The sequence below is a fragment of the Myotis lucifugus genome, unplaced genomic scaffold (genome assembly GCF_000147115.1).
Source record: "Myotis lucifugus unplaced genomic scaffold, Myoluc2.0 scaffold_137, whole genome shotgun sequence".
NCBI lineage: Eukaryota > Metazoa > Chordata > Mammalia > Chiroptera > Vespertilionidae > Myotis > Myotis lucifugus.
Genome location: NW_005871185.1, coordinates 1,626,916 through 1,650,296, shown reverse-complemented (window position 1 = coordinate 1,650,296; position 23,381 = coordinate 1,626,916). Strand labels below are relative to the sequence as shown.

At 43.9% G+C, this 23,381-nt stretch overlaps 1 protein-coding gene across 1 annotated transcript in view; it reads right to left on the bottom strand.

The window, feature by feature from the left end:
- Positions 1-17,022, bottom strand: part of PLCXD2 (phosphatidylinositol specific phospholipase C X domain containing 2) — a 53,446-nt gene extending 36,424 nt beyond the window's left edge. Inside the window, exon 1 of the mRNA XM_006094427.3 lies at positions 16,626-17,022. Within this exon, the coding sequence (XP_006094489.1) occupies positions 16,626-16,773 (148 nt within the window). The 5' untranslated portion in view covers positions 16,774-17,022. The remainder of the gene's footprint in view (positions 1-16,625) is intronic.
- Between the last annotated feature and the right edge of the window lie 6,359 nt (positions 17,023-23,381).

The following is a 23,381-nucleotide window of genomic DNA, read 5'->3' as shown; positions in this document are numbered from 1 at the left end:
TTATGGTGGTGGCTTTAACTTACCCTCTGGAGAGGCTGGATACTGAGGTTGGCCACGTGGAGTCTCAATAAAGACTCCAGACATCAAGGCTTGGTGAGCAACCCTGGTTAGCAGTACTTTTGTGCATATTGCAACATCAATACCAGGAAAAGAACTCTGTCCACGAGTCCAGAGGAGAGGACAACTGGAAGTGTCACATCTGGAACTTGACTGGACTCTGCCCTACATATCTTTTCACTTGGCTAATTTTAATCTGTACCTTTCTCTGTAATAAAAGTACCAGTTTTCACCTGGCTGGTGTGGCTCAATTGGTTGAGTGTTGTCCCATGCACCAAGAATTCACCAGTTCAATTCCCGGTCAGAGCACATGCCTGGGTTTGGGGCTCCATCTCCAGTGGGGGATGTGTAGGAGGTAGCCAATCGATGTCTCTCTCTCTCTCTCTCTCTCTCTCTCTCTCTCTCTCTCTCCTGCTCTCTTCCTCTCTCTCTGAAAATCAATAAATACATTTTTTTAAGTACCAGCTTTCAGTGAATTCTGTCAGTCCTTCTAGCAGATTATCAAACCTAAAGGTGATCTTGAAGACCCCCAAACTGGCAACTGATGTCAGACTGAGGTCTGTCTTGTGGACTGTGCTTCCTCTAACCTTACACTTGTGACAGAGATACTATAATTATATCCATTCTACAGATGAGAAACCTAAGGAACAGAAATGTTCAACTTTTATTCAAGGTACATAATTAGTAACTAGGATTTGAACTTAGTTATGCTAAAACAAAACCACTTCTATATACTTCTCTATACTGCCTTTCATTTGAATAAACATTAAATATAGATATAAGATAAAAATATCAGTAACAGACATGAAAATGAGCACATGTTCTTAAATACTGAAAATGTTTAAGGTAGATTTTGTAGAAAAACATCTTGTATTACAATCAGTTATTTCATCTCTTTAAACTTAAATAGATGAAATACCTGATTGTAATTTATGAACACTGAAACAAATTTGATATGAACAGATTATAATTTTGCATGTTAAAATATTTCTGTGGTCTGAGCTAAGAATATAGTCATTTACACTGTTATGTATGAGAAGTGGGCCTTATGGTTATTGAATAGAGCAAAAGATTTGTTTACAGAAATCTTTTACAGTCCTTGGGAACAATCTCATGGTCCCTTGCCTCTCCATTTTAATTACTGGGATGTGACCCTGTCATTCCCTGTGAGTTCACATGATTCCACCAAGCAGATTTAACTGATCGTTGCCCTGTGCTTCCACGGCATTTTGTATACACTTGATGGACTTGGGATGATGTGCAGTAATTATCTCCCTATCACTGGCACCTGACTGAGTATGGAGGATAGGATCATGTCTAATTCATACCCATATCTCTATCTTTAGTTTGTAAGTTTCTGGCATATGGCAGGTACTGAGTACATGTATATAGAATAAATGCAAGTATGATTACTTGAATGCACAGCCATTTAGAGTTGCCTAAGATAAGCTAGCCTAGGTGTCCTGGTCTTTTCTCAAAATTCACTTTGGTTCATCCATCTCTTTACACAGGCAGAATTTTCACTGCACCTGTTCACCACCAGCACCTATACACCCCCAACTCCATTTATCTCCATTCGACCTTCTAGCTTGAGTTATCTGGGCCAATGAAGAAGAATGTGTCAGAAGACACAGAGGACAAAAATAAACCAGAAAGGATGGCTAAAGGAGTAGCTATAATAAAATATAACACTCAACAATTTAAAAGGAAAAGTCCCAGAGAGTAGATTTCTTGCAACTTATGCCTGTGTAAATTACCTTCTAATAACATCTCCTGGGGGCCTCCCATCTCACACACCTGAACAGGCCCTTGGGGGAAATGCAGCATTTGTAGAGAACTTGACTCTATATTGACAAATGCAGATAGGCTGGCATCTTTAGGACATATAAAATATAGCTAAACGGAGTCCAAGGTTCATGATCAGGGGACAATTTAGCAGTTTCCTAAATCAAATGATATCTTTAAGCCTTGCCAACCCAAAGGGATAAACTTCACTATCAGACTTGATTATTTTCCATGGGGCATGTGGGAGAGTGTTAATAACCACCAAATGGCCATGTGGCCAATTTAATTTTTAATCAGGTGCCTACTGAATTCATAATCATTCGCAATGCAACAAAGCAACTGCATAAGGCAGAACACTTGGAAGCAGAGGATGTAGAGCGACTTATTTTTTATGTGCTGAAAGCCAAGAGGCATCCCGCTGTCTGAAGATAGATATCAGCTTGGGAATCCAGAGAGCTGGTTCTGGTCTACCCGCAAGTGGCTGGAGGAAGTAGAGGATTGGAATAAATCAGAGGTTTTCAGGGCACTTTCAGACCTGAAGCATTGTCAAATAAAGTATCTATAGGAAAACAAACACAAGTAGAACTTCTCTGGTGAAAGGCCTGTTGGGACAGTCACCACTCCTGACCTTGATGTGTCCTTAGGGGCACCCCCTAAGACTCTGCAGGGCACCTCGGGAATTCCATTGCCCGAGATAATCTCCAAATCTCGCCCAACCTCCTATGATTTATGTGAGTTAAAGCATTTTCAATTCCATGTGTGGGAAGCATTTTAAAGCCCTCCACATATGGATGGGTATCTATTTTCCTTTGAAAAACTTTCTCTTCTTCAAATGTCCAAGAGACCCCAATCCTCACCACCAAATAAGGTACTGTACAGGTGATTCATTAATAAGAAATTCTTCCTCTACTTTGCTAATTAGCCCCCTTGCTCTGTCCCTGAACAGATGGCATCATCTTTGGTAAAGTAATGCCACACAAAGGGCACTTGGTCATCCCCTGAGGAGCCTTCTCAGTTCTGAGATAATCTTACTTCCTTTAACAACCTTTCAGCTTTGATTGCAAGAGAAAAGGTAATGTGAGGGTTTAGGAGAAAACAAGAAAATATTTAGGGTAGATAGGAGAAAAAGTTAAATTAAATCTTCTACTACAGAATTCTCCTGCTTTTATTCAGCCTCTTGGTAAAACCCTGGATGTCAGTTCATGAAATAAATGCTGTTTGATGAAGTGGTAAAGTAACTGAAAGTCTCTACTTCTCATCTGGGTTGTGGTGTAGAGCACACAGCTAACCTCACCTCACCCCAAGCTGCCAATATCTTGGGGAAACAGTTAAACAAGAAATGATAGAATTCATGCAGAACGAGCTGACACCACTACCACCCCCCACCCCGCCTTGGGAGGGTCGCTTATCTGGGACTAAAAGTTTAAGACAGATTTCCTGAAAGCAGTGAACTTTTAGTTAAAATCTTAAAAAAATATATATAAAAATAAACTAATTTCAAGTTGAAATATTTTATATTGGATATAAGAGTAGCTGTGATTGAGGGTGGAGGGGTGGGCAAATGGTGAAATGTAAGATTGAGCTCTAAAATCATTTCCACTGGATGCTAGCTACATCCTTCTCCCAATTCTGGAATGTTCCAAGGGTACCTCAAACTCTGCGTATCTGCCCTGAACCAAGTCTATCTCCCTCCCTCCAATACTCCTATATCTGCTCCTTTTCCTCTATCCCTATTTCTGGGAATGCCATCACCCTCCTCCCAGTTACCCCAGACAGCTTTGCCTTCTCTTTTACCCTCCAATTAATCACCAAGTCCTATTGATACTTCTTCCTATATATCTCCTGTGTCCATCCCTTTTCCTTCATGCACACTGTCACCCTCCTTCTCAGGTCAGTATCACCCCCCCATTGGATGACCTCATCAGCAACCTAACTGGTTTCCCTGGTTACAGTACTTCTGGATTCAGTACGTTTTGGGGACTGCAGCCCAAGTGATCTTTCCAAAACACAAAGCTGATCTATGCTTAACACTCTTCCCAGGCCTATTAAGGTAAAGCTAAATCACTTTAACACGGCTTATTAGACATCTCAGTGTCCTGACACTCTCTTCCTTGCAACCTATGGTAAGCTACAATGAACCATTTCTGTTTCTTGCATGGGCCATGTTCTCTCTTGAAGGTCTTCACCTAGAACAAGCTCACTCTTGTTCCTCTTATCCTGGGGCTAATTCCTATGTATCCTTTAGATTGTAGTTTATTCACCACTTCCTCCAGGAGGCCACCCTGGGCTCCCATCCCTTCTTGTTAAGATGCCCCTGCTGCCCGGCCAGAGTGGCTCAATGGTTGAGGATCGACCTATAAACCAGGAGGTCATGATTCGATTTCCAGTCAGGGCACATACCTAGGTTGTGGGGGGTGTTCAGGAGATGGCCGATCAATGATTCTCTCTCATCATTGATGTTTCTCTCTCTCCCTCTCCCTTCCTCTCTGAAATATATATATATATATATATTTTAGAGGTCCAGTGCATGAAATTCATGCATGGGAGGGGGGTGTCCCTCAGCCCAGCCTGCACCGTTTCCAATCCAGGACCCCTCGGGGGATGTCTGACTGTCTCTTGCAATCCGGGACCGTTGGCTCCTAACTGCTCGCCTGCTTGCCTGCCTGATCGCCCCAACCGCTCTGCCTGCCTGATCACCCCTAACCACCTCTGCCTGCCTGCCTGATCACCTCTAACTGCTCCCCTGCTGGCCTGATCGCCCCTAACCACCTCTGCCTCGCCCCACACCTGGGACCCAGGATTCCCTCCTCCGGCCAGTCACAGGCACCCGGGAGCCAGGCTTCCCTCCCTCTGGCTGGTTGCAAGCACCCAGGACCCTGGCTGGCTTCGCCCAAGCTGGCCACAGCCACAGGGGACCATGGGCAGGTGGCTTCGCCTGGGCCATAGCCACAGGTGCCCGGGACCATGGGGTGGGCGGCTTGTCCCTCTCCTGGGCTGCAGGCACAGCCACAGGCACCCGGGACCATGGGGCAGGTAGCTTGTCCCTCCTCCAGGCCACAGGCTCAGGTGCAGCCATTGGCACCTGGGACCATGGGGCAGGCGGCTTGTCCCTCTCCCAGGCTGCAGCCTGGCTGGTCCCCATTCCTCTTTTGTGAGCTCATTTGTGCCTGGCTCCCCAGTGGTGAGTGTCTGAGCCATTCCTCTCTCCCCAGTGGTGAGTGTCTGAGCCATTATACCATGATGGCATGAGGGCATGATGACCATTTGCATATTAGCTCTTTATTATATAGGATATATAGATATAGATATATAGATATATAGATATATAGATGTAGATATATAGATATATAGATATATAGATATATAGATATATAGATATATAGATATATAGATATATAGATATATAGATATATAGATATATAGATATATAGATATATAGATATATAGATATATAGATATATAGATATATAGATATATACATACTAGTGGCCTGGTGCACCGATTTGTGCACATTGAAAGGAAATTAATTAGAAGGTGGCCGGTGGGGCTGGACTGGGCGAGACCTGGACTGGGCGAGACAGGCCAGCCATGCCCTAAATCCAACCTCCAGTGCTCCCTCCCTGGCTGGGCCGCACCTGGGGCAGTGGCTCGAAGGGCATCTGCAGAGTGAGTGGGGTCCCTCCAGCAGGTGGGGTCTCTTGGCTGGCCTGGGCGAAGCCAGCCAGGGTCCTGGCCTGCGGGGATTGGGCTGAAACCAGCTCTCTGACATCCCCTGAGGGGTCCTGGAGTGTGAGAGGACACTCTGCAAAGTTGCTGTCATACAGGGTGTGGAATGCAAATGCAAGTGTGGAATAAACCAGATTCGGGGCTGACAGTGCCCCAGAAACAACATAACCCACGGCCAAAGGTGGAATCGTGTGGCCCCGCGAAGAATCAGGCTCCTTCCTCTTTGGTTCCAGGGTGCGTCACCCAAGAATGGCCACTGCCAAGTGACCGCAGCTCGGCAGCTCCTGCATTGAGTGTCTGCCCCCTCACGGTCAGTGCGCATCATACCTATCAGCCAGTCGGTCAGTCAGCTGGTCACTTAGCCATATGTGTGTGTGTGTATATCTACACTAATAAAAGAGAAACATGGTAATTGGCGTACGACCGCTACCCTTCCCATTGGCTAATCAGCGTATCCTTATGCAAATTAACTGTCAGCCAATATGGCGGCCGGCAGCCATGCACTGAAGCGAGCAGGGAGGCTTGCTTCCTCCAAGGACTGCAGACTCCAACGTTCCCCGCCTCACTTGCCGGCCTCTCAACTGCAACTCTAAGCAACTATTACTATGTTGCAAATAAGAAGCTAAACAAAACTGGCTTTCAGTCAGCCCCGGACCGCAACATTGTATGCATGTTTTCAGCAGCGAGGCCTCAGACCTAAAGCTGGCCCAGAATAAAAAAAAAAAAAAAGAAAACAAGGAGCGGTTGGGAGCTTTTAGTCAACTGCCAGCGGGAAAACAGCCCTCAGCCCCTCAGCCAGCCTGGCCAGGCACCCCAGTGGGGACCCCCACCCTGATCCAGGACACCCTTCAGGGCAAACCAGCCGGCCCCCACCCGTGCACCAGGCCTCTATTCTATATAGTAAAAGGGTAATATGCCTCCCAGCACCGGGATCAGCAGAGCAGCGAGGCTCCCGGCACCGGGATCAGCGTGACAGGGGGCAGCGCCCAAACCCCCTGATCAGCCCTGCTCTGTGCCTGATAGGGGGGGAGCTCCCCAATCCCCCGATTGCCCTGCGGCTCTGTGTGTGACAGGGTGCAGTGCCCCAACCCCCAGCCCCCACAGGCCCTGCTCTGTGTGTGACAGGGTGCAGCACACCAACCCCCTGATCGGCCCTGCTCTGTGTGTGACAGGGTGAGGCGCCCCAACCCCCCGCCCCCACGGGCCCTGCTCTGTGTGTGACAGGGTAGAACCATAACCTCTCCATCGGCCCTGCCCTGAGTGTGACAGGGTGCAGTGCCCCAACCCCTTGATCCGCCCTGCTCTGTGTGTGACAGGGGGCGGTGCCCCAACTCCCCTATCGGCCCTACTCTATGAGTGACAGGGGGGAGCTCCTCAACTCCCTGATGGGCCCTGCTCTGTGAGTGACAGGGGGCAGCGCCCTAACCCCCCTGATGGACCCTGCTCTGTTAGTGACAGGGGGCAGCGCCCCAACCCCCTGATCGGCCCTGCTCTGTGAGTGACAGGGAGCAGCGCCCCAACCCCCTGATTGGCCCTGCTCTGTGAGTGACAGGGGGTGGCGCCGCAACCTCCCCATTGACCCTGCCTTGAGTATAACAGGGGGCGGTGCCCCAACCCCCCAATCAGTCTACCCTGAGCGTGACTGAGGGTGGCATTGCAACCTCCCGATCCGCCCTGCTCTGTGCATGACAGGGCGGCGCCCCAACTCCCCAATCGGCCCTGCTCTGAGCCTGACCAGGGGCTGCACTTAGGGATTGGGCCTGCCCTCTGCCACCCGGGAGCAGGCCTAAGCCAGCAGGTCGTTATCTCCTGAGGGGTCCCAGACTGTGAGAGGGCACAGGCTGGGCTGGGGGACCCCCACCCCGAGTGCACAAATTTTTGTGCACCGGGCCTCTAGTATATATATATATATGAAGATGCCCCTGCTATATGCTTCCTCCAGCAGTAATTTCTACCTCTCCAGTCCCAGGTAGCATATTGTGTTATAACTGCCTGCTTTACTGCCCATTTCTTCAACTAGATTATAAGCTCTTTGGAGGTAGGAACCATGTCTGCAATTATCATCACTGAATCACCAGTTTCTAGGAGAGGGCCTGGCATACAAAAGATATCAACATACAGGCATTAAGTAGAATGAAATCATGAATTTCTCATATTACCCCTCAGCACCCCTCATAGCTGAGGAGTCATTTTGTTTCTCTTCACCCTTATGCAGTTATTTTAGGACTTTTTATCCATTCCTGAGCAAGTTTTTTAATGGCTGCTTTTTGCCTCAGGGTAACATTTAACATTTAATCGTGGTATGATACACAAGGCTCATTAGCCTACTTTCCCAACCTCATCTCCATTCCTTTCTTTAAATGAAATCTATGCTTGGGCTTCCTCAAGGTCACTCTAATCTCTGGCTCCTTGGTACCTCTGCATTGTGACACCCATATTTCTTCCTGTAACACCTGAATATTTCCTACTTGCTCTTTATGACTCAACCCAAGGGCCATCTCCTCTCAGAAGCCTAATCTACCAACCTTTCCTCCTCCTACCAGTAACGAAATTGGATACTGGTTTTCTGAATGTTATAGTCCCTCTGCACTCTTCTCCATAGTGTTTGAATGTTGGCTTTCTTCTATTATGAAATCCTAACTTCCTGAAGAGCAGAGAGAAGAATCTTATTCATCTGCATATTCAATTAATCTAACTCAGTACCTGGCACAAAAGGTACTCAACAAATATCCTTTGAATAAATAATTGTACTTTAAATGAATACATTTAAAAATATAGACAATGAGAACCAAAAGAAACATAAGGAATGAGCAAGCAATAATATTTTTTTTTAGCTAAGTTGACACAAGGTGCTCATACAATTTTTATGACGAACCATATAGGCACCTCCTGCCAGGACAGGACAATAACCTAAACTCAAACCCAGGGAGGAGGGCGGGACGCTGTCTTCACCTTTATCTGCTTTAAATTGTATTTTAAGAATATTGCTTTCAGCATATAAGCCTTCAAATCATACATGTTCATAAAATATTCATCTCAGTATGACAGAGTCTAGAAAATTTTCAGTTCTACCATTACCACAGACTGTGGCTGCACGGCAAGACATTTGCATTACAGAGTACAAATGCTGCCTATAAAATATTATCTGAGAAGATATGACACCTTACACCCATTAGTTCTAGAATAATTGGAAATTTAAAAAAATAACTTTCCCTGGCTGATGTGGCTCAGTTGGTTGGGTGTTGTCCCATGCACTGAAAGGAACATGAAATGTTGCTGGTTCGAGTCCCAGTCAGGGCACATGCCTGGGTTGTGGGGTTGATTCCTGGTAGGGGGCATGCAGGAGGCAGCTGATCGATGTTCAGCTCTCACATAGATGTTTCTGTCTCCCTTTCCCTTCCTCTCTCTCTAAGAATCGTTAAAAAATCTTTAAAAAGACAATCCTGTGATTCTCTTAGAAAATATCAGCTTAGTAGACAATTTAAGACTGCCAATGCTTCGTAGATAACACAACTAGACATCTCTAGTAGAACAATGCAGGCTTTTGTGGCCAAACCTATTTTATCTTGGAGCAACTAGAGATCTACTGGAATCCTCCTGGGTACTGGTTGATCCTCATGGGTGTTTAGCAATATAATCCAAATTTCTATGGACTTGAGAAAGTGAAAGGGATCCTGCTCAACCACGGCTGTAGATATTCAACCAGATTTAGTCACAATTCTCTGCCTATATTGGATTCTTGACATGTGTTCAAATTCTTTTCACACAAACACACCCACCTATTACGATGTTTATAAATAATCCCTCCTCTGCAGCCTGGCTTGAAACTCTAATTAGGGTTAATTGGCATTTGTGCTTTTCCCAAAAGCAATTGCAGGATGCTAAAGCATTTATTTCACTAACATTGCCTCCAGTGTGCCTGTTCTAAGAAGCTCTTAGAGGCTGAGGAGAGATGTGGAGCCAACCTGTCCCATGCAGTGGAGGTCAGGACAGATTATGTGCTAGAAACCAAAACCTCAAAAGCCCTTCTGAACCAGCAGCGTGCAAGTGAAAGCAGCAGGCTCCTAGGATCTGAAATGTGGGTGGGCGTGTTTTGCAGGATCTTTCTAAAGGCTAAACTATAACAGGCATTAGAATCGGGGTTCTCTTGAAGGTGAGACTAAGGTCATGGCTCAGTGTGTGTGCATGTGTGTGTGTTGAGTAGTATGTGTGTATTTGTGTATGGGGATTGTAATCCATATGTTGGGAGAGATCATACGCTATTCCAATGGCTGAAGAAGGAGGTATAAAATCTGTATAAAGATGTGTTCAGTCTAGTTGATGTGGCTCAGCAGTTGAGCATTGACCCAAGAACCAAGAAGTCACTGGTTTGATTCCTATTCAGGGCACATGCCCAGGTTGCAGACTCCATCCCAGTGGGGGGTTTGGGGTGGGGTGCAAAAGGCAGCCGATCGATGATGTTTCCCATTAATGTTTCTAACCATCTATCCATCTTCCTTTCTTTCTCAAAATCAATCAAAACATAGTTTATTAAAAAAAAAGATATGTTCAAAGGAAAGCATTTGTAATGTCACTACTCTTGAGATGGGAACAAAATGACTGGGTTAGGAGGGCAAATAATGAAGAAATGAGGAAAAGAGGTCATAGAGAGTTGAATTTTTCCAAAGGCTTTGGATGGCTGGAGATGACAGAGTTTGACAGCTGAACTTGGAATGAGAGCATAGAGTAAGTAGTTAATGAAGATTTTTCTGGCTCTCTTGATCAGCTGCCCTCATATTGCATTTAAGACTTCCTTGGTAGTCACACCCTGGGCAACCCTCCATGTATCCTTCCCTTAACTCTAAATCTCCTTGAGGGGATGATATTCAAGCTAGCCTGATCTGATCAGACAGAGAACACTGAGCCACATGCTTAATTGGAAGGTCAGCTCCTTAACTGGATTGTAAATTACCAGAGGGTATAGACTGCACCTTATACCTTTTTTTTGTTGATCATTATAGGTGCAGGCTTTCAATAAATGAATGTCATAATTAATGCAAAAATGACAATTATTATATAGTGCTCATTATGTAGCAGAAACTGTTCTAATTAATGTGAATTAATTCATTTAATTCTCACACTGACCGAATGACGTAGTGCCATTGTTATCTCTTTTACAGAGGACACTGGGGAACAGAGAGGTTATGTAACTTGCCCAAGGTCACAGAGTTGTGAAGGGCAGAGTTGGTGTACAGATCCAGAGACTGGGACTCCAGCATTAATACTTTTAACCAACCTAGGATTCTGCTTAACAGACATGTGTGATTCCTAAATTCCTGGTGGCTTTTGTGTGATTGGGGTTGCACATGGGGAAATCTAGGGAAGTGATAAGCCTTCTTAGGAGGGAAATCTACTAATGGTAACAACAAAGTCGTAGTCTCTTTTTATTTCTTACCATGACCACCCAGAAGGAAAAACAAAGAAAAACAACAACAACAAAAGCCTATTCCCACTAAAGAAATCATTTTGGTCCCATGATTTGTTTTTCTTGATTGGGTCAGCCTTGGTCGCTTCAGTTGGGTCCTTGGGTTTCCACAGCCTCAATTCCAGGAGGAGGATGGGTTTGTTTTAGGGCCAACTCATGGCTTATGTTATCCTCAAAGTGAAGCCACCTAAATGTCTTGTTCTATAATGTATTTTACACCCTTTTGAGTGCACAAACCCCTTTTAGATGCACCAGACCTAGTCCAGCTTCCAGAAGGATTGAAGTAATGGCCCCTTCATCCTGCTCCCTATAGTGATCTTTGTCACCATGTCACACATGTGGGAAGTGAATGTGGGACCACAGGAAAACAGCAGTGGCCAAAGGCAGAACTCCATCGGAAAAAGATAGGATTTCAGAAGGGTATGCTCATCAGCAAGATGAGAACAGAGAAGCATCTGGGAATTGGAGAGCAGTGAGGAGCACCTGAGCAAGGGTTGACACAGGTCAGTGGAAGGGAGGTGAAGACCGGGACAAGAAATGAGAGCAGTCTGAGGTTGCAGCCAGAAAGGAAACATGATAAGCTCACATTTGACAAGGGGTCAAGGAAGGCAGAAAGCATGTGGGGGGCGGGGGATTGTTCCTAGGGTAGAAGTTATATCAGAGTTCTGCTTCTGACTCCTCCAACCATTTCACTCTGCCTCAGAAATCTCATTTCTATAATAGGGCTCCGTGATAAGCCTTATCATGAAATACAGGAATATTATGCAAAATAACAATAAATTTATGGGAAAATATTCCGATTGCTTCACATGGCTATTTACACAAGGTGAACCTAACCAATATATCCAGTTTTTATTTGGTTACAATTGAAAATTATGGTGGCTAAAAGCTTCTTTCCCAACACTTATTTTCTGGTCAACAATGACCAAGCTGCTACCGTGTTTTAAGATTTAGGTTATAGAGATAAATAAATCATATTCTCTGTGTGTAAGTTGTTCATAGATGATCTGGAAGACAGATACCTAAAAATATTAATTAGTTAAGAAGTGATATGATAAAAATATTAACAAAGCATTACTGAGGGGCAGGAGGGGAAGTCCTCCAGCCATTTCCCAAATATACAACCATCCCTTCACTTAATTAGCTTATTTCACCTGGAAAGCCCCCTTACCAATCCTGAACCTCAGCCACATCCCTTGAAATTTTGAGCATTCTTCTAATCCAGGTCAAACGCCATTTTTTCAACAAATTAGTTCCTAATCTTACACTTCAGAATTAATCTTTCCATTCTGTGTGCTTCTATAACTTTATTTATATTTCTGTTTACCCCAATTTCTTTTTTTAAATTAGGTATGGTGTCTACCATTAGATTATAAGCTCCTTTGAGGCCTAATTCATTTTTGAGTCTCCCACAGACCTGAGCCTGGAGGATTCATCTTTAAAAAAAATTAATTGATTTCAGAGAGGAAGGGAGAGAGACAGATAGATAGAAACATCAATGATGAGAGAGAATCATTGATTGGCTGCCTCCTGCACACACCCCTACTGGGTATGGAACCTGAGCGGGAATCGAATCCAGTTATGTGCCCTGAGCAGCAATCAAACCGTGACCTCTTGGTTCATAGGTCGACACTCAACCACTGAGCCACACCGGCTGGGCTCTGGAGGCTTCTTAAAGTGCTCAGAGCCTGTTCATTTAGAATAACTAATGGACAGTACCTTTTAGGATGCCAAAGTGAGAGGACCCTTCCTCCTGGCAATTGTGCTTCCCTGTCTGCACATGCCAAAAATGCTTGTTTTAAAGAGGCATAAAAGAAATGGTCTGTGACCTAAAATGACCCAATCATACTTCCCATCTCGTTCTACATGTGAACAAAAAACAAACCAAAAAAACCCCCACCAAACCTTCAAATTAATCAAAGAATTTTCAATGTGAAAATGACTCTATACTTCATCTAATCCGACATCTTAATTACAAATAGGAAAGTCCCAAGAAATCTGGATACTTCTTTGATATCCCACAGACAGAATCATCAATATCAAATTTTGAAAACCTTAAGTTCAGAGCTCTTTCTAATAATTTACCTTCAATAAAAAGAAGGGGAAAAGAATGGCAAACAATCAACACTAAAATATAAAAAGAAAAGGAATTCACTGAAAAGCTATATGAATTATAGAAAAAATGTACCTATCAGTTCATTTGTCCATAAAGAATATCATGCTTTCACTAACATCAGCAAAAATATGTGTAGAGTTTAAAGCTGGAATTTAAAAATCTGACTATTGCCATTTCCAGGTCCTTTACCCGTAGGGTCTCTAGTCACTCTGTGCAGTTGGCAATGCAATTTGTTCTGAAGTTCTTCTCCAAGATATTTGAATATGTTTGAATACCAGTCACTAACAGGTGTTCTTGACAGTTGTGGAATTAAAATAATACATCAAGGCTTTGTGGAGAGGTGCACACTCACATATGCTCTCTCCCATCACGACTTGGGCAAACACAGCAGATGCAGTCAAATCTGACATAGTTAACTTGGACCCAGACTGTTATTACTGCCAGAACACCTGCTCTTTCCCTGCCCATTCCCATGTCACTGATGCCCCCTCCCCATCCTGATAGATCAGACACTATCTTACAGATGTTCTAGGTCAGCACATACTCGTGTATGTGCACGCACACATACAAAGGTCTAGGTACTAAGTTTGAAACTTACTGGGTTCCAATTCTAAAATTCAATCTACTATTCCAGTTGTAAATAAGGAAATGTATATGTATATACAGGGGTGGGCAAAAGTAGGTTTACAGTTGTAATACATATATATAATACAATAAATAGTACAAGAATAAACTCTGTGTTTCACACACTCACAACTGTAAATTTACTTTTGTTCACCCCTGTATTACTCAGATATATAACATGTATATATATATGTATCAATTTATCTCTTCACAGTGATTCATAATCAGATAAAAACCACTTAGTTTTGGGGGATGGAGGCAGGTAGAAGAAGGCATAGGGGGGATAAATGGTGATGATGGAAGGAAACTTGGCTTGCCATTGTAAACACACAATACAGGGTACAGATGATGTATTATAGAATTGTACACCTGAAACCTACATAATTTTATTAACCAATGTCACCCCAATAAATCTTAAAAAATGTAGAAAATTAAAACACACACACACACACACACACACACACCTACTTAGTTTGAAAAATTCTTTCATTTGCTGCAGAGGATGATCTGTGAAAACTGGTTTTCAATTAGAAATTACCCCCCACCCCCTTATACACTGCTGCTCTGCACTTCCCAAGGTCCCCTTAAGGGCACAAGGACAGTGCATGGGTTTTGGAGCTAGCTACACAGAGGTTTAAGTATTAGTTCTGCTATTTACTATTTGAGAAAATTACTTAACCTCACTGAACAATAATTTCCTTATTTCCAAAATGAGGATATTAATACCTATCTCGGAGGTGTAAGGATTTGAGCTAATGTAGGTACTGCATGGTAGTGCTCAGGAAATAATAGCTACAATGATGGTGATGATGAGGGGGAAGAGGAAGAGAGGGAGGGGGAGGAAGATGGTAGCCTCCACTTCCTGAATGCCTTCTGTATTTCCTAGCAAGGCTTGGCAGAACTTAACAGCTAGCATTTAGCCAGGAAATATTAAGCATGAGGTAGTGGAAAGGGAACTACTGATGGGGCAGGAGTGTGAAAGGGGTGGCTCGCACTTAATATGTGACTTTCTTGTCTTGAGCTTATATATACATACATACTAGTATACTTCCACTGCTGGGAAAAGGGCATTCACAGCAGTGAATTCAGCATCTTTTAAAGAGTCAAGGCCTTTTGTTTTTGTTTTTGCTTAGAGGGACCAGACTTTACTAAGCAGGGTGAATACAGTCCCGTGTCCTACATCGTGGCTAATCATTAAATTTCCAGTCACCACAGCAGGTCCCGGCTGTTAGCAATCCCTGGTAACTCTAGTTACTGTGAGATAATCTATAGCTTGCAGATCAAATGCCCAGCTCCTTCCCGGAGTCCTGGAGTCAGAGTGCACTGCCAAGTCGAAGGCAGAGCTGCTGCTGTGGTCTGAACTGTCCCAAGTACAACGGGAAGGAGGAAGCCTCAACCTACTTTGGACATGCCCTGAATGATAGAGCCACTTAGGGCCTGCTTAAGATGCCATTCTGTTTGCAAACACACACGACCTATCTGCTGTACCACTTGACAAAACAATCCTTCAGAATGCCTGATGGCAAATGACTAATGTTAAAAGAGGCCTGTGCATCATTCCAGTGATGACTCCACAGGCATCAATTAAACAAGGAGAAGACCTGTTCTGAAGCACAACCATCTGGCATTTCCCAAGAAGCAGCAGTCAAAGGCAGATAAAACACAAGTGATCATGACTATAAAGACATGTAGCAGCCCTCTCCCTGCTCAAAAGCAGCAAGAGCCCATGAGGACAATGAACCTGGAAGTCCTCCAATATTAGAGGTGATTAAGAAAAGGCTGCATCTGAGCCCAGCACCACTCTTCCTCATGCATGGAAAGCAAAAATATGGGGGTTGCATGAGGTCATCTTTTAGCCACCCAAAAGGCAGACTGTTCCCAGGAATGCTCGGAGTTTGTCTGGTAGTCTAGGGGTGAAGTCAGTTGTTATGTCTCCAGGTGAGAGAAAGGATTGGCAGTAGTCCATCTTCTGCTTCTAGGAGTGCTTTCCAAGTACCAACATCTAGGATTTTGTCCAGCACAGGAGGCCAAGATCACTGTGGTCCAAATGTCCTTCCCTAGAAACCATGATTTTAAGGGCCCATTTAACAAATCTAATGAGAGTGATGTCAAGTTATAACCACCCCCCTCCCTAGAAAAGAGACAGTAGCTGGAGAAGAAATGGTTTTCAAGACTGCAGTTCAAGATCAGTCAGGCAGACACCTGTATATATAGACAAAGCTTCAAACACCACCACCTCATCACACCTAATGACTGCCTGTGACAAGCACTTGCATTCTCTATTTCTGGCTTTTCCAACAACAAAAATATGTGTCCTTATTCTCAGTCCTGGTTTTGAACCTATTCTTTAATGATAATTTGTGACCCCCCCACCTTAATATGCAAGGTCAAGAAGGAAATACTTTTCAGTTTTAATTTTGATCTAGATCTAAAATTGTTAATGATTTTTTATTCCTTACTCTTTTTCTGTAATTCGAGTCAATATGCACCCTTCACATATCCTGGCGCCAGTATTAAGAAGGTAATAGTCTTAGGATTAGGATAAGGCTATCAAGTAAAAACAAACAAAAATACAAAAAGACACAATTTTAAAACCCCCACAAGACAAACCAAACAACAAAAATAATAGGGTGCTTCTATTCTCCCGAGTCCCTTTTGCAAACCATGCAATGTACTTAAATCTCTTTATAGCAGTTGCCTCGGTGTTAAGTTTTTGGTTTGGAAATAAACAGAGGTTTAGTTAAGGTCACTGACAATTATTTTCTCAGCACAATAGAAAAGCCACCCAACCCATTAATAGCACTATAATGGCAGAAGCAAACACAGTGGGAAGAAGCAGGAACAGAAGAGTACCTGGGATTGCCAGATTGGAAAGGGGGACGTTGTGGAGGTGAGGGGGCAGCGAGGCCATCCAGTCGGCATTGCAGACATCCGATGAGGTCTTTGTCCCGCTGGGGACGGGGGAACAGATGGTCCCCATCCTGAGTTTCCTCCCTAGCATCCCTCTCCGTCAGTCAACCAACCGCCCAGGCTCAGTCCAGTGCCACTCACTCAGTGATCATCATTGTCTGGGCTTTCTAGACATTTCAGGGCCACTTTGGTCATGCCAGTCTTGCCAGAAGGCCCTAGGGCCAGACGACGGGGCAAATAGGTGGTTTCCTGCCCCCCCTCCTGGCACCCGCAGTCCCAGCCGCGGTTCCCCTCTTATTCTGCTCAGTCCCGGCTCCGTTAAACTTCTCAGGTTCCCCTCCGGAGCTCGGGGAAGGTAGGCCCCTAGAGGTAAATCTTCAGAAACTGAACGTCCGAAGGGCAGCCACGCCCGGAGCCACTCACAAGACAGGTGCCTCCACAGCACATAGACCCGCCGGTGTGTCTGTCCACACGTGAGCGCCAGAACGCACCATCATCAGCCTGACCTAGGCTTCTAGGTATGTCCCTGGGCTGGCACAGGAGCTGGGCCGGCCTCCTGTCCCCCGCTCTGGGCACACACTCCCCTGCCCTGTGCTTCCCGAAGCCGCTCAGAAGTGTAACGCGGCGCCCGGACTCGCGGCAGCCCCGCCCCGCACTGCGGGGCAGATTTGCCGGGCGAGGCGGCCGGTGATTGGCCGCCGGCGGAGCGCGCTCCGATTGGCCCGCGCCCTCCCCGGCTGCCCCTCCGAGCGACTCCCACCCCTCGGCCGCCCCAGTCTCCTCCCTCGGTTACTCCTGCCTTCCCAGGCGCAGACAGATGCGGCGCAGGGTCTGCAGACAGGTAAACTTGCAGGTTGGGATCAGTCTGACCTCAAACAGGTCTTTCACGGTGGTAAACTATAGGATCTCTAATGATATGAGAACTCTGCACACCGATAATCATGGGAACATGTTGGCAAATTGGCAAATCAGGAAAAACCCTGGCCTTGGTGCGGGGGTCCTGGAGGGCTTCAGGCCGGGCTGCTCCATGGTGACTTAGGAGACTGAAGATCCATATAGAGATCCTTGGTGACTCAGGAGGCTGAAGGTCCATATGGGGATCCATGGGTCAGCTGACCTTTAATCACCAAGTGGCCCACCTCATCTCCAAGGTAACTCCAACAGCAGGCCCCCACCCACCTTTCCATAGGAGAAACTGCACATGTTCCTTTGGACATCCTTATTAAAATTTCATTTTCCAGGCTATTTCTAACATTCATGTAAGACTGCTTTTCAGCCTTTTGAGCTGCATAATATTACTAACAGGTTTTTTTTTCTTTTCTAGAGGAGTATGCCTTAGTTAATAAAAAGTGTACACTATGCATAATGTATCTTCTGATGCTTAAAGGGCACTTCTCCAGAGCACTCTTTTTTTTTCAAGTATATCACAGGATATTTGGGGATATGTCACCCAGTTGCCTGAGTCTACCAAATTGTTTTCCCCATGGAAAATTACTCTGAAGGAGTATCCCAAGATTTACCTTTGAAACTTTCTGGGCTTCCCTTGAACTTAAATTCCCTAACACAAAACTTCATGGAAGCTGTCCAAGGCAAACAAAATGTGTTCTTTAAGCTCTACTGTGGAATGTTCATTTCAGTGCTTCCCCCCTGCCCTTGCGCTCTTACTTTTCAGCTTTTGATGGAAGGAGTGAGCATTTTACAAAAAAACATTAAACTCTAGACTTAGAAACATCACTGTATGCGAACTTGAAAATGAGGAGTAGAACCACTTCAGAATGAGATGTTCTGTACCTCTGGCAGCTATTTCAACCAAAATGAGTTTATTTGCCCAAGAAAGCACCTCAAAAGAAGATGACACTTTCTTCCTATATTCTTGTGTCAGTCCTAGAAGAAATCTTACAGATGGAAACAGACTTTAGTACAGTACATGGCATATAGCAGGTGCCCCATAAATATTTGTTAGAAGGAGGGAGATGCTTGGTAAGCATGCTCTGCTGGGTTCTCGGTAGTACCTCAGATCAGTGCTTTTCACATCTTAAGTGCAAATCAATTCTGATTGAGTTGGTTTGAGATGGGCCTGAGATTCTGCATTCTAGCAAGGTTCTGGCCTTGTTAGATGCTGCTGCTGCTGGTTCAGACCACACCTTGAGTAGTGAGTCCTTAGAAAGCAGGCTCATGTTTGATAGGATGGACTTTGCATTGCTTTTTTCTCTATTTTCCAAGGTTTTATAATATTTTATATCACTTTTATAATTTAAAAATTTTGCATTAAAAATTCTAACTAAGAATCTCTAAGTATTAGAGATTAATTTTTCTGTCATAAAATATAGCAAAAACTAAATTATCAGTGGGATTTTTATACCATGCCACAGATACTTAGGGAATAAATAATTATAAAATAAAATTCAATATTTAGAATTTGAATAGTTAATATTTTCTTACATACTTATTATGAATTTATCAAAAGGAGAGGAGACTAAATTAATAGCAGGATTGAAATTTTAAAGCAAGTCAATTTTAAGTAATAATTACAAACAGAGTACTTATTACTTTAAAATCATTCTGCTGGAGCTAGAAATAGAAGAAAGGTTAAATAAAAGTTGGTATATGATGAACCTTAGATAATATATTGTCCAGAAAAGAGAGTCAAATTTGTGAATTACAAATTGTAATGGGAATCTCAATGAAGGAATAATAGAGGTACATGTGGAGGACAATGAAGAGACATACATTTTGATGGGGGGAGGGCCAAGAATGCATTATTTGAAGAGGTGGCATTCAAGCCAGGTCTGGAAAACTTTCTGCAAATGGAAGATGAGTGCAGGGTCCTGGAGATGGAGAGAGATGTGTAGCTGAGATAACATAAGCAAAGCTATGACAGTGAGTGGGAGATGTGAAAAACAGCACGTGAAATAGTGGGAAGTATAACTCATTTACTCTCATTGAACCTTCGCAAGAGCCCAGAGACTTAGATACTATTCCCATCTCCATTTTACAAAGGACACTGAAACTTATAGGCTACAAAGCTCTGCCCAAGATTCCATAGCTAGTTAGTGAAAGAGCTGTGACTACAAATCTCTTGATCACTGTGCCAGTGGCATCCCATTACCTGTTATGCAGTATTATTGCAAGTCTGGTATGACAGTTTATGACCGAAGTATATAAGGAGTTTAGACTTTGTATTTCTGGGCCATTGTAGGTTTTTGAGAAGGGGAGTAAACTGATTCATCTTTGTACCACAGGAAGATAACTCTAGCATGCTGAAGAATGGCTGGAGAAATACCATCTTTGAGGTAAGTCACTGAAATCCATCATAGAAGCAAGAGAGAAGTGAGAAGGCCTGCAGAAGGCCTGACACACAGACTAAATGCATGGCCATGGCCCTTCTTAACTGTGGTGCTTGCCTCCTCATCCTCACTTCTCATCTCCAAGGACTGTGAAAGCTGTGACCTGTATGGCAAGGGTTCAGGACCTGGAACAGGGCCACGCACAAATGAAGAGACTAGAAAAGAAATATGAATTTGAATTTGGAAATTACAGGGGGCCAGGCGGAGAGTCTTTCTCAAGAGGAAAGGCTTCACTGGTGCCCAGGCCCTGCTAGCTTTTTATTCAATTTTAGATACACATCTTGCCCTTAGTCAGGCAGGCAATTCCGGTAGCAGACAGACAATCTTAAAGGTCAGTAAATATTAGTAAAGATTTACTTTGAGACTATTAGGTCAGGAAATTGCTTGAGCCACCATTGTCTCGACAGAACAATTGGTGCATAGCCTTAGCTCTTGTCAAAGCTCAAGGTCCATCAGCCTTCTGGGTTCCTTGTTTGCACTTTCCTGATAGTGTAGACAATGGATAGCTTCCAGCAAATGACCTATAATTCTAGGGCATGAGTGGACAGCCTAACTATCATTGAAATAATTTTTCATCACTTGAAAGTCTCAGCAATTTGGTCATCTATTTTATTACCTGTAACCATACATGCTTATATGAATACCTCTACAGCTTTTGTTTTCTTTTCTGGAAATTTTGTCTTCATTGTTTGATCATGGGCCCCTCCAAATTGCTGAGGAGTTTAATGCAGCTTGTGCCCTCTCTTAGAGGCTACATTATATTTTGAAAGTGTTTATGGCTCATTTTCTTTGGAATCTTGTGAGGTTCCCAGAGTAAGCACCTAAATAGCTTGCTATTTAGGCATGTCTGGTTGGCAGGGCGAATGGCCTGGATTTTACCTGATTGAAGACAACCTAAAAGCCTCAGAGGAAACTTACTGACTTAATGAGACTGGTGGGGCAGTCTCTGGCCCTCACATCTATTACCCTGTGCTGCCTTACCTCCCATTCTGTGTGCTCAAGGAGGGGAGGGGGGTGAAGGACAGACCTCAAAGAGAATCAGAACCCAGGCATGTGTCTGGTGCAGGGACATTGCCTGGAGGTGAGTGTGGTTATATGATGCTTAGAGTTTCACAGTGATGTGTCATTCACATTTTATTTCCCCTTGGGTGGAGGTTATGGGGAGGGTGAGGGACTGAAAGGAGGATCCAGGTAAATGAAAAATGGCTGGAGTATAAGGCTGCTTTGTTTTGTGCCTCATATCAGCAGAGTTTATTTCTCCCTAGTCATCCCCAACCTTCTTTCTCCAATTCAAGTAATAAAATACTATGTGATAAGCATCAGGGTAGAATGAGGAAATGTCACCAAGGTGGGTGGTGCTGTAGACATGATGACAGCAGCAGCAATTACCTCCAGGAAGAGCGGCATCACTCAGGAGCCTCCAAGGAAAGGAGATAAGGAAGTACACGGACTCATTCCTCAAACATTCTTAATATCGAAGGCAGAGTGAAGAGCTGGGGATCCAGTTATTGTGCTGGACAGTGTTGGAGCTGGAGGCCATGAAATTGGGGCCCATTTCCTGATTGTACCCAGGTGACTGTCTTTGAGAAACGGAGTAAGAGAGCAGCAGCAATGCTAGCAGGACGTCATCATATGTGGCATCACCTTATGCACACCTGGTCTTTGTGGCCCACAGCGAGGATTCTGTAGAGAGATGAGTGAATAGCAGCAGCAATGAACTGTCCATAAGATTGTTTCTCCCAGATTTGAAAGCTTGATGTTCAGAAAGATCTTGAGAGCCTCTCTCCCTTTTATATTTATTGGACATCAAATTTTCTGGTATATTTTAAGGAAAATTTATTTTAATAATATAATGTTACTATGACACTTGAGAGGTGCTAATAAGAAGTGATGACTATAAACTTAGTTTAATGTCCATTTAGAGTCATGTGCCACTTAAAGATTGGATAAGTTTGAGAAATGCTTTGATAGGCAATTTTATCATTGTGTGAACATCATGGAGTGCATTCACACAAACCTAGATGGTTTAGCCCAGTGGTCGGCAAACTGCGGCTCGCGAGCCACATGCGGCTCTTTGGCCCCTTGAGTGTGGCCACGAAGTTTCAATCGCACTGTACATGCGTGCCCGCATGTGGTATTTTGTGGAAGAGCCACACTCAAGGGGCTGCAGTTTGTTGACCACTGGTTTAGCCTATTAGACACTTAGACCCGTGGTCAGCAAACTGCGGCTCGCGAGCCACATGCGGCTCTTTGGCCCCTTGAGTGTGGCTCTTCCTAAGCCTTAGGAGTACCCTAATTAATTTAATAACAATGTACCTACCTATATAGTTTCAGTTTAAAAAATTTGGCTCTCAAAAGAAATTTCAATCTTTGTACTGTTGATATTTGGCTCTGTTGACTAATGAGTTTGCTGACCACTGACCTAGACTATATGTATAGCCTATTGCTCCAAGGCTACAAACATGTACAGTGCATTACTGTACTGAATACTGTAAGCATTTGTAATAAAATGGTAAGTATTTGTACTGCCGAACATAGAAAAGGTACAGTAAAAAAAAAAAAAAGAATAAATGGTACACTAGTATAGGGCACTTACCATGAGTGGAGCTTGCAGGACTGGGAGCTGCTCTGGGTGAGTCAATGAGTGAGTAGTGAGTGAGTGTGAAGGCATAGGACATTGCTGTACATTACTGTACACTTTATAAACACCATAAAGTTAGGCTACACTAAATTTGTAAAACAACACAAGTTTAAATCAAACACCAGAGAAATGATGCAATCAAGAGGCATGGTAAACACATGTATGAGGCTGCTGCTAGCATAACAGCTTACTGTTTTACAGCAAACTTTTTGTATATCTAGGAAGCGCACACTCTATAATATTGATAAGTAGTATAATATAGTGAAACCATAAATCAATAACATAGTAGTCATTTATTGTCATTATCAAGTATTATGTGCTGTACTTAATTGTATGTTCTATACTTAAATGACTGGTATCATAGTAGGTTTGTTTACACCAGCGTCACGACAAACACATGAGTAATGTATTTACACTATGATGTTACAAGGGCTGTGATGTCACTAGGTGATAGGGGTTTTTCAGCTCCATTATAATGTTATGGGACCATTGTCCCCTTGCATATGTGGTCCGTCATTGACCTAAGTGGCGTTATGCAGCACAGGACTGTATTCCTGTTGCCACACAACATTCCTGCACCTTCTTCCATTCCCCCTACTGCCAAAATAAGTAATTGAGGGAATATAAAGGCCTCAGCGCTTTTATTTTCCAGCTAGTTAGTTAGTTGCAATGTACCTGATTTAATATGTTATGGAGCCACCTTCTGGTACG